Here is a 14,081-nt window from a genome sequence, read left to right as displayed (position 1 = left end):
TGATAGAGGCCTGAAAGCTGGAAACTTGTGAGCAGGTCAGTATGGAAAGTCAAGCAGGGAGGGACGAGATGCAAGGCTGATCAGGGCAGGAGTTGTCATATTACCAGGGGCCTTCCCTGGTAGGAAGAGAGAGCTCTTCTCTGTCCTATCTTAGCCAGTAAAGAAGTCCTGAGGACATCTAAGTAGACATTGAAATGTTTAAATAATTGTTATCATTTGAATTGGTTCCTTTGACAAGTTTTGCTAATTCTTAACGTGTACAATTTACTGCTTCTACATTTGGGCCCCTCTATTCCCCTGCAGACTCTTAATAAGTATCCTGGATCCCTTTACTAAACTTCAGTCTATTCAGTTCAGTTGCTCAGTCATGTCTGACTCTTTGCGACCCCATGGACTGCAGCACGCCAGGCCTCCCTGTCCATCACCAGCTACGGGAGTTTGCTCAAACTCACGTCCACTGAGTTGGTGATTCCATCTAACCATCTCATCCTGTTTTCCCCTTCTCTGAGCCTTTAATATTCTCCTGCATCAGGGTCTTTTGCAATGAGTTGGCTGTTCGTGTGAGGTGGCCAAAGTTTTACAGTTTCAGCTTCAGCATCAGTTCTTCCAATGAATATTCAGGAAATATTGATTTCCTTTAGGATTTGACTGGTTTGATCTCCTTGAAGTCAAAGGGATTTCCAGAAGTCTTGTCCAGCACTGCAGTTTGAAAGCATCAATTCTTCGGCGCTCAGCTTTCTTTATAGTCCGCTCTCACATCCATACTTGACTACTGGAAAAACCATAGTTTTGACTAGACAGATTTTTATCGGCAAAGTGATATATGCTTTCTAATATACTATCTAGATTTGTCATAGCTTTTCTTTTAATTTCATGGCTGCAGTCATCATCCACAGTGATTTTGAAGCCAAAGAAAATAAAGTCTGCCGTTGTTACCCTTTTTTCCCCTTCTGTTTTCATGAAGTGATGGGACAGGATGTCATGGTCTTAGTTTTTTGAATGTTGAATTTTAAGCCAGCTTTTTCACTCTCCTCACCCTCATCAAGAATCTCTTTTGTTCCTCTTTGCTTTCTGCCATTAGGGTAGTATCATCTGCATTTCTGAGGTTATTGCTATTTCTCCTGGCAATCTTGATTCCAGCTTGGGATTCATCTAGCCTGGCATTTCACATGATGTACCTGCATAGAAGTTAAATAGGCAGGGTGACAATATATAGCCTTGAAGTTCTCCTTTCCCAATTTTGAACCCGTCCATTGTTCCATGTCTGGTTCTAACTGTTGTTTCTTGACCTGTATACAGGTTTCTCAGGAGGCAGATAAGGTGGTCTGGTATTCCCATCTCTTGAAGAATTTTCCACAGTTTGTTGTGATCCACACAGTCAAAGGCTTTAATGTAGTCAATGAAGCAGAAGTAGATATTATTCTGGAATTCCCTTGCTTTTTATATGATCCAGCGGATGTTGGCAATTTGATCTCTTGTTCCTCTGCCTTTTCTAAAATCCAGCTCATACATCGGAAAGTTCTTGGTTCACATACAATTGAAGCCTAGCTTGAAGGATTTTGAGTATTACCTTTCTAGCGTGTGACATGAGTGCAATTGTGCAGTAGTCTTAACAGTCTTCGGCACTGCCCTTCTTTGGGATTGGAATGAAAACTGCCCTTTTCCAGTCCTGTGGCCACTGCTGAGTTTTCCATATTTGCTGGCATATTGAGTGCAACACTTTAACAGCATCATTTTTAAGGATTTAAAATAGTTCAGCTGGAATTCCATCACTTCCACTAGCTTTGTTTTTAGTAATGCTTCCTAAGGCTCACTTGGCTTCACACTCCAGGATATTGACTCTAGGTGAGTGACCACACCATTGTGGTTATCCATGTCATTAAGACCTTTTTTTTTTTTTCTTAAAAAGAAAAAGTTTTTCTGTTTATTCTTTCCACCTCTTCTTAATCTCTTCTGCTTCTGTTAGGTTCTTGCTCTTTCTGTCCTTTATTATCCCCATCTTTGCATGAAATAGTTCCTTGGCATCTCCAATTTTCTTGACGAAATCTCTAGTCTTTCCCATTTTATTGTTTTCCTCTTATTTATTTGTATTGTTCCCTTAAGAAGGCTTTCTTAACTCTCCTTGCTATTCTTTGGAACTCTGCATTCAGTTGGATATATTTTTCCCTTTCTTCTTTGCCTTTTGCGTCTCTTTTTTTCTCAGCTGTTTGTAAGGTCTCCTCTGACAACCATTTTGCCTTCTTGCATTTCTTTTTCTTTTAAAAAGATTCTGGTAACCGCCTCCTGTACAATGTTATAGATCTCCATCCTTAGTTCTTCAGGCACTTTGTCTATCAGATCTAATCCCTTGCAACTATTTGTTACTTCCACTATATAATCATAGCAGATTTGATTTATATCATACATGAATGCCTTTCCCTATTTTCTTCAATTTAAGTCTGAATTTTGCAGTACAGAGTTCATGATCTGAGCAACAGTCAACTCCAGGTCTTGTTTTTGCTGACTCTATGGAGCTTCTCAGTCTTCGGCTGCAGAGAATATAATCAGTCTGATTTCGGTGTTGTCTGTCTCATGATGTCCATGTGTAGAGTCTTCTCTTGTGTTGTTGAAAGAGGGTGTTTGCTAGGACCAGTGCATTCTCTTGGCAAAATTCTGTTAGTCTTTGCCTGCTTCATTTTGTACTCCAAGGCAAAACTTGCCAGCTACTCCACACATCTACTGACTTCCTACTCTCGCATTCCAGTCCCCTAAGATGGAAAGGACATCTCTTTTGGTGTTAGTTCTAGAAGGCCTTGTAGGTCTTCATAGAACTGTTCAATTTAGCTTCTTCAGCATTAGTGGTTGGGGCACAGACTTGGATTACTGTGATGTTGAATAATTTGCCTTGGAAATGCACCAATTTCATCTGTCATTTTTGAGATCGCTCCCAATTACTGCATTTCAGGCTCTTCTGTTGACTATGAGAGCTACACCATTTCTTCTGAGGGATTCTTGCCCGCAGTGGTAGATATAATAGTCACCTGAATTACATTTGCCCAGGGCTCTCAGGTGACACTAGTGGTAAAGAATCTCCCTACCAGTGCAGGAGACATAAGAGATGTGGGTTTGACCCCTGAGTTGGGAAGATCCCCGGGAGGAAGAAATAGCAACTCACTCTAATATCTTTGCCTGGGAAATACCATGAACAGAAAATCCTGGTGGTCTACAGTCCATGGGGTCACAAAGAGTCCACCTGAGCAACTTAGTACACGCACATGTACCTCTTAAAAATATATATGTGTATGTTCCTTTTCAGAGTCTTTTCTGTTGTTGGTTATTACAAAATATTGAGTAGAGTTCCCTGTGCTGTACAGTAGCTGCTTGTTGGTTATGTCTTATATAGTGAAAGTGAAAGTGAAGGCGCTCAGTCATGTCCGACCCTTTGCGACCCCGTGGACTGTAGCCCACTAGGCTCCTCCATCCATGGGATTCTCCAGGCAAGAGTACTGGAGTGGGTGGCTGTTTTATATAGTGTGTATATGTTAATCCAGATACTTTTAATATCTCATTAGCTATGTTGTGAAACTGTTGTGTACATACACAAAATAACCCTCAGATCCCCAGGACCTAGCACAGTGCCTGGCAATCCTCAGTTCTCAGTAATTGCTTGTGAGTAAATAATAAATGAAGAAGGCGTGAGGAATGCATGCTAAATGTTCTGAGTCCAGATGAGGGAAAGTCTAAGAGGTAGTTTAATCTCATAGAGTTTCATTGAGGAACCTGGGCCTTGGAAGATAAAAAAGATCTGGAGAGAGAGAAGGAAGAGGCAGACAATTCTAGAGAGGGACAATTAGCATGCAAATCACTTTATCAAGACGAATCACCACTTAACGAACTCTAAGCAATTGGAAATCTTCAAAGCTCTAATAGTTGGATATATTGGAATTCACACAAGAGACCCAATTTTCCGGGCAGATTGTAATTCGGGCGATGAATGTGAAAGGGCTTAGACAGTTGCTTTAGAAACTAGCCTAAAGTGGGCCTTCACGACAATGTTAATTAGACCAAAGTTAATTAGTTAATTAAAACAAAAGTGGCAAATGATAGTTTCTAAAATTAAGGTGGAGACAAGGCTAAATGTCTCTGCCACCTGACAAGAATCCCTGGGGAGGGTTTTACCTTCTGAGAAAATCTATCATCCAGGGCTCTAGGCCTCTGTCATCCATTTAGCCACAAAAGGGCCACTGCTTCTCACACCCTCAGCCCCGTGACCCTGGCATTTCTGACTGTTGAAGGGCTAGAACTTTAGACTCATCAAATTCAACGCTTTATTTAGGTCAGAACTGGCTTTGTGTTCGTTTGTCAATTTGCAGCTGAAGTGAAGGCCCTAAAAAGAAGCATGGCGTTATCTTCCTGACAGTGATTTGACACTCACCATGTCATGCTGGAAAATTAGGGTCTAGAACCAAAATGTTAATCACAGGGCCCTCTATACATTGACGGCACAAATAATACATTTCTATATATATATATATAATCTGTAGTGACTCATTCTCTTTTAAATAAAAATCTCCCCTTGCTAGTTCAGTGAACTGAATGACTGACTCCAGGCACTTTCGTTTTTTGTGCTCTAGGATGAGCCTATTTAACTTCTCAGGAAACTTTTCGATCTGTTAGAATCAGGCTCTGTGCTTCCCTTTGGTGCTCAGAGAACAAAAGTGATTCTCTCCATGATCAGAGGTGGAATTGGCTCTTTCTAGCCTCCTTCTCACTGAAGACAGGAACTATTCTTCAGGCCCCCTGAACTGTTTCTTCTTTTTTGGCTATGGTGATGGTTTCCAAAGAGAACTCTGCTTGTAGTATCAACTCTCCAGAATGTTAGGAGAGTTACTTGAAAAAATAGTGTTATGTTCAGCGAGCTTGGGAAGAGTTGGAAAAGAATTCACAAATGAATGATTGGTGTATACACTGCAAGGCTTCTCAGTGTTTATCGCCGGTAATAGAGTTTTTTCAAGCTTATTTGACCAAATAACTTTTTTTTTTTTCCCAAGGAATGGTTTATGACACTAGCTTACCAGAGAATACATTGTGGGAAATGCTCTGCTCCAAAGCCAAAGAGCTAAGGCCTGAGTAAAAAGCTGCTCCATAACTTACTAGTCATGAGACTATGGGCAAGTGTTCTACCCACTCTGGACCTCAAACCCTTCATTTGAAAAATGGGAATAAGTATTGCCATAATTAATTAAACATTTTATGTTGTTGTTGCTCAATCACTCAGTTGTGTCTGACTCTTTGCGACCCCATAGATTGCAGCTTGCCAGACTTCCCAGTCTTTCACTGTCTCCTGGAGTTTGCTCACACTCATGTCCATTGAGTCAATGATGCCATCCAACCATCTCATCCTCCTTTGCCTCCTTCTCTTCCTGCCTTCAAATCTTTCCCAGCATCACAGTCTTTTCCAGTGAGTCAGCTCTTTGCATCAGGTGGCCAAAGTATTCTTTGACCTCTAGACAATTCTATTAGTATTACTCTCTTTCTGTGTGTGTGTGTGTGCGTGCATGCTAAGTCACTTCTGACTTTTGTGACCCCATGGATGTAGTCTGCCAGGCTCCTCTGTCAGTGGGATTTCCCAGGCAAAAATACTGGAGTGCATTGCCATTTTCTTCTGCAAGGGGTCTTCCTGACCCAGGGATTGAACCCACATCTCCTGCATTGGCAGGAGGCCTCTTTACTACTGAGCCACCTGGGAAGCCCATGAGTATTACTACTGCTGCTAAACTGGTAAGTGCTGCCACTGTCCATGGCAAGGAATGGTTTGTGACACTAGCTTACCAGAGAATACATTGTGGGAAATGCTCTGCTCCAAAGCCGAAGAGCTAAGGCTCTTTGCGTATCCAATAAGCACCTGACACCTCCTCCCTCCCTTTCAGTTTCCATAATAGAAGATGTGAAAACTAAACGAAATGCATGCTTTCTTACACTGTTTTGCATCTAGGGGTAGCTATTATATGAGACGGTCTGGGCCAGTAACACCTAAAGGCAATTCTTGGCGGACTCTTACAAGAATACTGATTTCCCTCGTAAGGGGGTGCCATGCATGGAGCTCTTGCACATACATCAGTAAGAGGCCTGAGGAAGTTGGCTCCAGCATCGGTGAGTGCTGGAGGAATGCTAGGAACAGTCTATGCATACTTTTAGTAACACGTAGAAATGAAAAGCAAACAAGTCATATAAGTCTCTGAAAAGCAAGTTTACTTGCAGCAAGTTTACTTGCAGCAAGTTTACTCTTCTGAAAGATTTATCTACCATCTATTGAGTGCTTTCCTTGTGTTCCTAGGAAGCATTTAATACATATGAATTTGGCCACTCCTCACAACACTGAAATACCATTTCACAGGTGAGGAAGCAGACTCAAGTACCTTGTTCAAATTCACACAGAGGATGGACTAACCTTTGGAAATGTAGTCACTATAACCTCAGAAGTTATTAATGTTTCTCATTTTAAATTAGGCAATTAGTGTCCTCTTTTAAAACAGAGCCCTCACCGTCTGCCATGAGATGTGGAAGAGACATGTATAAGCCTTTTCAGAGAGAGGGCCTGCACCCAGTGCAGCTTTACAGCAGCTAGTGCGGGTTTACGGCACCCAGTGCAGATTTACGGCAGCCAGTGCGGGTTTACGGCAGCCTGCCTCTTCACACATTGCATGGAGGGGAGCAGAGTCAGGCAGGCATGGCAGCTTCTCCCCAGAGACTGACATCCACAGACTTAGGTTACACCGTTAAGCTCACTTTAGATCCCAGTAGTGGGCCCATTGGCATATTACAGGATGCAAACCTGAGGAGCACAACTAATGAAGGTAATTCAGACTAAAATGTGAAAATACTGGGAGCACCCGAGTCCACTTGTTTGCCTTTAAATAAGCCCCAGTGTGACAGGTAACGTGATATACAGTGGCCTCTAGAAAACTATGAAAGGAGACAGAAACCCATACACAAGCAGTCATGTCTGCAGTGTTCTGAACTTCTTGATTTTGGACCACAGGGAAGGAATACTTCGTCCGAGGGCTCATGGGAGGTATAGAGGAATTTTTGTTGTTGTTTTGTTGCTAAGTCGTGTCCAACTCTTTATGACGCCATGGACTGCAGCCCACCAGTCTCCTCTGTCCATGGGATTTCCCAGGCAAGAATACTGGAGTGGGTAGCCATTCCCTTCTCCAGGGGATTTTCCCGACCCAGGGATGGAGCCCATGTCCCTGCATTAGCAGGTGGATGCTTTACCACTGAGCCACCAGGGAAGTGCTGTAAGAAGAATTTTAATTTGGATCTAATTTATTTTTTAGAATTATAACTTCAAAACGGGGAGCTGCTGTGGAATATATGTGATGCAAGGGTATGCTAGCTTTCTCTGGCCTTTTGTCTTCTTTATGTCAAAAGCAGGTTCCAGCCCGAATATCTTGGTTAATAGCAGAAAGAAGTTTCTATATAATCAGAGTGTAGCCTATCTCCGCTATAATCACATAGACCAGAATTTGCCAAGACTGCATACAGAAAAGCCAACAGTAGCCAAAGTTCCCTCTGTAACTTCTTTGATTTTCTAATACCCAGATGTACTAACTGCAAAATCTAATCATTGATAACTACATGACCCCATAGGGGAAACAAGTTAAAATACTGCCCCAAATCTTGAGAATTCCTATTTTGTATGGACTTCCTAGGTGGCGCCATGGTAAAGAACCTGTCTGTCAATGCAGGAGAAGAAAGAGATGTAGGTTTGATCCTTGGGTGGGGAAGATCCCCTAGAGGAGGGCAAGGCAACCCACTCCAGTATTCTTGCGTGCAAAATCCCACAGACGGAGGAGCCTGGCAGGCTACAATCCATGGGGCCGCAAGAGTCAGATACGACTGAAGCAATTTAGCATGCATGCATGCATTAGCATTATCAGTGGATTTTGTTACTTATGTTGCCATTAGAAATGAGATAGTTGAAAACAGTAATTTAATGTTACTAGAGGAATGTTAGAATTATAGCAAAACATGAGATCTTTGGATGGGATTAATGATCCCAGTCTTGAGCAGAAACTGATGACCCCAGGAGTGAGTGCAGAGGGTATCTTTAATACAGATCACTGCAAGCTTGAGCTTATGAAAGAACCACTAGGGGGCAGTAGTGTGCACACTTGAAGATAAGCAAAAAATAACTACCACATTACTGCCTTCTCCAGTCCATTCATTCACCAGACATACCAACGAATGATTCCTGAGTGTCATCTATGTGTCAGGCACCCTTCTCTGTACTTCTAGGCACTAGAGGCACAGTGATGGACAAGGCAGACACGGCCTCCCCTCCCAAGCTTACCCTGCAAAGGCTGTGCTCTTTAGTCAGGCATACAGCTGGACAAGGTGAAAACACAGATCCTCGAGCAGGCCCAGGCTATATAATCAGTATATCTATAGGTCTGTCCTGCCTTTTATGATGCTCTCTTTGTTATTAAGATCGTCCTTATTGCATACCCAACATAGACGCTTTCAGGTGCGGAAAAAGATGGACAGTTGTTAAGTTAGTACACACCAGTAAAGTAATGCTCAAAATTCTCCAAGCCAGGCTTCAACAGTATGTGAACCAAGAACTTCCAGATGTTCAAGCTGGATTTAGAAAAGGCAGAGTAACCAGAGATCAAATTGCCAACATCCGTTGGATCATAGAAAAAGCAAGAGAATTCCAGAAAAACATCTATTTTTGCTCTATTGATTATGCCAAAGCCTTTGACTGTGTAGATCACAACAAACTGTGGAAAATTCTTCAAGAGATGGAAAAACCAGACCACCTTACCTGCCTCCTGAGAAATCTTTATGCAGGTCAAGAAGCAACAGTTATAACCAGACATGGATCAACAGACTGGTTCCAAATTGGGAAAGGAGTATGTCAAGGCTGTATATTGTCATGCTGCTTATTTAACTTATATGCAAAATACATCATGTGAAATGCTGGGCTGGATGAAGCACAAGCTGGAATAAAGATTGCTGGGAGAAATATAAATAACCTCAGATACGCAGATGACACCACCCTTATGGCAGAAAGCAAAGAAGAACTCAAGAACCTCTGGATGAGAGTGAAAGAAGAGAGTGAAGAGCTGGCTTAAAACTCAACATTCAGAAAACTAAGATCATGGCATCCGGTCCCATCATTTCATGGCAAATAGATGGGGAAACAATGGAAACAGTGAGGGACTTTATTTTGGGGGGCTCCAAAATCACTGCAGATGGTGACTGCAGCCATGAAATTAAAAGACGCTTGCTCCTTGGAAGAAAAGCTGTAACCAACCTAGACAGCATATTAAAAAGCAGAGACATTACTTTGCCAACAAAGGTCCGTCTAGTCAAAGCTATGGTTTTTCCAGTAGTCATGTATGGATGTGAGAGTTGGGCTATAAAGAAAGCTGAGCACTGAAGAATTGAATGCTTTTGAACTGTGGTGTTGGAGAAGACTCTTGAGAGGCCCTTGGACTGCAAGGAGATCCAATCAGTCCATCCAGAAGGAAATGAGTCCTGAATATTCATTGGAAGGATTGATGCTGAATCTGAAACTCTAATACTTTGGCCACCTGATGGGAAGACTGTCTCATTGGAAAAGACTCTGATGCTGGAAAAGATTGAAGGTGGGAGGAGAAGGGGATGACAGAGGATGAGATGGTTGGATGACATCACCAACTTGATGGACATGAGTTTGAGTAAGCTCTGGGAGTTGGTGAGGGACAGGGAAGCCTGGCATGCTGCAGTCCATGGGGTTGCAAAGAGTCAGACAGGACTGAGCGACTGAATTGAATAATAATAGAAAACTCTTCAGTAGTACTTGCTGTTGTTGTTTAGTCACTAAGTCATGTCCAACTCTTCGTGACCCCATGGACTGTAGCCCACCAGGCTCCTCTGTCCCTGGTACATACTGTGTGGCAAGCACTTACGTATATTTACTCATTTAGTCTTATAACCACTATATGTAATATGCGTTTCACTCATCAGAGAAGGAATCGAGGTATAGAGAGGTCACGTGACTTGCCTATGGTTGGTCATACAGCTGGTGAGTGATGCTGCTGCTGTTCAATTCCATGCTGCCCAGCTCTGCACTCCGCTACCTCCACTAACATGTCTACTGTTTGCCTGGCCTTTGCACACACTATTTCTTTCACTTTTGACGATCCTGTGAGGTAGGCGATTGGATCTCAATATGGCAGAGGAAGAAACTAAGGCTCAGAGAGAAGAAATGGCAGTGCTAGTGTTCAAACTCAGGACAAGCTGGCTTCAAGGTTGGTGCTCTTCACCATTGCTGCATCCTCTCTCTAAGGAGCCTACCCTGGTGTGCTTTGGGATACTTAGGTACAGACTCACAACATTCCCTCCAGCAACCTATTTCTTTTATCTATCAGGATGCCCTGGAAGATTATATTTGAAGAGAGAGTTTAAAGAAAGGCTGATAAAATGAAAGGTTGGAAAAATAAATTTTCTTAGACAAAATAAAAGGCTGATCATGCAGAGTTACAGAAAAAGAATGTTTGAGAGTGGAGTCAGGAAGGTAGACAGAAAGTATGCCTGCAGTTAGATATATGGCAGATCTTCTGTATAGACCATGGCATTTCCAGGATTTATTGAAGAAGTAGCAGAGGTTATTTTTTACTAAGGCTTACAAGTTAGTTGAATACCTTTCACAGTATACATGGAAAGAGATGAGAGGCATACAGGAATCAGAAGGAATTGAAAGAGGCAGGGAGGCAAGGTAACAATGCAAATGAGTTGGGCCGTGTGGATAAACTCTAAGCATTTTGTGAAATCTGTTTTAGTCCTCAGCAGACACAGTACCTTTACCATCACCCGTCTTTCAGGCTTTGATGAATTAGGGCTGACTGGAAAGTGGGACTTTTCATGCTGGCTAAATGATGGGGTAAGAGAATTGTTCAAGGATTCGTGTTTAGCTATTTATCTTCCTTTTGAAAAGTATTTCTCTCCCACTTGTCTATCGGAAAATTCTCAAATCTCTGTAAGAGTTAGCAGATGGTATTCTGACTGGTTCTTTTGAGATGCATTCTTAAATGTTATTCCCAGTAACAGTCTATGTAGCCTTTTTGACACCTCCAAAATGGTTCTCAGGCCACTAAGATGATCTCATTGCCTTTTGAAGCGCTTTAGTCCCTCATATGGGGGGGAGGGTTGGAAGGGTGGGGGGGGCGGCCTTGGGTGTTGGCTTCAGATTCTTTTCCGATGGCGGTTGCCCAAAAACTGTTAGCTGGGACACTGACCTTGGTGGGTGGGGCGGGATGGCAGGGAGCGTGGGGAACTGGCTGCTTGTTAAGGCTGATTATAGGCAAAACCACTCTGTTGTTCTGCCCCTTTCAGCTCCTTAGACATGTCCCAGGAGTTCATGTTGCCCCTTAAGAATGGAAAGACCAATTCTGCATTCTTGCATCTCTGTGGCACAGGCAATCAGGGGTTTGTCTGGGCTCGAGTCAGAGCCATGTGAGTGCAGACGGGTAAGGCTGTTGGTGCTCTGCTCTCTACGCTCCTTTCTGCTCCATTCTACTGAGTCAGAGTTTAGTCCACAGTGGGTCTCTGTCCCCCTCAGGACCCAGACACCTTGCCTTGCCTTAGTGACGTAGCTGTGCTCTCCCAGTCCTTCTGACCTCACTTCTCTTTGCCCCAAGTCTTTGTTTTTTTTTTCCTTTATCTCAACTTCTAAGTTTCTAGGCTTAGGCTAAGTCACTAGGTCCCATATCCACTTATAGGTATATATCCAATTCTTTCCACGAAAACCATTCAAGGCCGATGTCCAAAACCCTTAGCCAGCGCCCCGCCTCCCCTAGTTTTAGTTCCTCAGCTATTTTCCATGTAAAAGCCCCGGGAAACAAAGGCCACTGCTTCGGCCACAGGGGCCAGGCACGCCCTCGCCCCCGCTACATCCCCCACACGCCCCACAAGCTTTACCTTAGGGTTTCCCCAGAGGAGCCCCTCCTCTTCCACAGGTTGACCAGGCTGCTGGACCTGCTGGCGGCCGAGGAGGACTTGCCGTCGCCTACGTGCATGCGCACCACGGTGGATGTGGTGAAGGCGCTGCGCACGTTCCTCTCGGGTTTGGCCAGGATGATGTACACCTTGGGCACGAACATGCAGCCGAGCGCCACCGTGGCGCTGAGGCTGACGGAGAAGCACATGGTGATGATCTTGTAGTTGCTGCCGAAGTAGATGGGCACAAAGGCCAGCCAAATGATGCAGGTGGTGTACATCGTGAAGGCGATGTACTTGGCCTCGTTAAAGTTCGCCGGAACGTTTCTGGTCTTGAAGGCGTAGAAGGTGCAGCTCAGGATCAGCAGTCCGTTGTATCCCAGAGGGGTGACGACCCCCAGGTTGGTGGTGTTGCAGATCAGGTAGACCTCTCGAATGCTCGGGTAGTCATGCATTATATCCGGAGGCTCCATGATAAACAGGGCGACGATGATGCCCAGCTGAATGCATATGAGGATGAACGCGATCACCAGCTGGGCACAGGCACTCATGAATCGGGGCTTTTTGGTACAGATCTTCTTCTTGCTCCCAGCCAGGATCCGGGCAATGCGATTGGTCTTGGTGACCAGAGCTGAGTAGCTCATGGCTGGGGAGAGACCAATGCCTATTCTTTGCAGGTAGCAATAAATCTGTTTGGGCTTCGCAATGAGGCAGAAGGTACACAAGTAGCCCAGGCAGATGCCAGCAAGGATAATGTAGCAGAGTTCCCTGCTGGAGGACTTGACTACTGGCGTATCTCGGTAGATGATGAAGATTGCGGTGACAAACAGGGTGGCCAGCAGGCCAAGGCAGGCAAACACCACGGCTGCGATGGGCTCGGGGTCACCCCAGCGGAGATACTGCACTGGGATCAAGTCACAACCTGCAGAGACACAGACACACACTGAAGAGGAGGGAAGAAATGGGGGTGTGGGCCACCTGTGCTAAGGCACAGGCAGGTGCTCGTGGCTCTCTCAGCTGGCCTCCAGTCGACCCTTTTAACTTCAGTATCCCATACTAGTCCTTTCCGCAGATATTCAGTCATCAAATATTTATCTTTAGATTATCAAATGTATACTCTGTGATAGGAGCTGTTCTGGGTTCTGAAAACAAAATGATAAAGAACGTATTCCCTGCCCTTAAACAAACAAACGTGGTGGGGAAGGGGGGGGGGGCTCTTTTAAAGACTCCCAGGTGGGATAAGGGCCACGTTGACACACAGCAAGGATCTTGACTCCATCTGCGGGTAACGAAGCCTCCTCCAACAGGAATGAGCAAATGCAAGCACTGAGGTGTAGCTTCGTTTGTGGATTTGGTTGGTTTGGCAAATAAATCAATTGTACAGAAAGAGCTTGGGGGCATGGGAGGAGGTCACATACAGTAATGTGGCCCAAGATAAGCCTGGGATATAGACAGGAGGGGATCTTGCCAGGCAAAGAGTCTTAGATGGATGGGAAGTCATTGGAGGGATCTATGCAGAGTAGAGGAATGAGGTGGTCAGATTTGTATGTGTGTGTGTTTTAAACATTCTTTGGATTTCTGAGTGGATTTTGGATGAGATAAATGTGTAGAGGGATTTGAGAACTATTTGAAATGATACAGACTGTTTACGTGGATGAGATGGTATGTGAAAGGTAAAGGCATCCAGGATGACCAACATTGGATCCCATCTATGCTGTCTTTGACTCTACCACAAAAAACACAGCGATGTGGCAACATTTGGGTTATGTGCCCTCTTTTAAAATGTCTTTAGGACAGTGATTCTCAAGCCTGACTACACACTGTAATCACTTAGGTATTTTTTAAGAATACCGTGGCTTAGGTTTTACTGCCAGAGTTTCTGATTTCACTGGCCTGGGCATCAGGATTTTTAAAAGGCACTTGAAGGGCTTCTAAGTGTGCAGCCAGAGTTGAGAACCATTGCTCTAGAAGGCTCATTCCTGTCAGTTAGATTTTTAAAACAGAAATGAGATATCTTTATTGAATGAGCAGGAGAGGAGTTGGTTTTCCCTGATGGCTCAGTGGTAAAGAATCTGCCTGCAGTTCAGGAGACCGGGGTTTGATCCCTGGTTTGG

At 44.0% G+C, this 14,081-nt stretch overlaps 1 protein-coding gene and 1 long non-coding RNA gene across 2 annotated transcripts in view; one reads left to right on the top strand and one right to left on the bottom strand.

The window, feature by feature from the left end:
- The window catches only part of GRM5 (glutamate metabotropic receptor 5), a 786,169-nt gene that overhangs the window by 60,494 nt on the left and 711,594 nt on the right, over window positions 1-14,081 (bottom strand). Inside the window, exon 14 of the mRNA XM_069564782.1 lies at window positions 11,950-12,889. Within this exon, the coding sequence (XP_069420883.1) occupies window positions 11,950-12,889 (940 nt within the window). The remainder of the gene's footprint in view (window positions 1-11,949; window positions 12,890-14,081) is intronic.
- Window positions 1-14,081, top strand: part of LOC138426357 (uncharacterized) — an 87,280-nt gene that overhangs the window by 58,967 nt on the left and 14,232 nt on the right. The window lies entirely within an intron of this gene.

Source organism: Ovis canadensis, chromosome 21 (genome assembly GCF_042477335.2).
Source record: "Ovis canadensis isolate MfBH-ARS-UI-01 breed Bighorn chromosome 21, ARS-UI_OviCan_v2, whole genome shotgun sequence".
Classification (NCBI taxonomy): Eukaryota; Metazoa; Chordata; class Mammalia; order Artiodactyla; family Bovidae; genus Ovis; species Ovis canadensis.
Note: the sequence above shows the minus strand (reverse complement) of the source record. Positions and strands in the feature narration are given on the sequence as shown.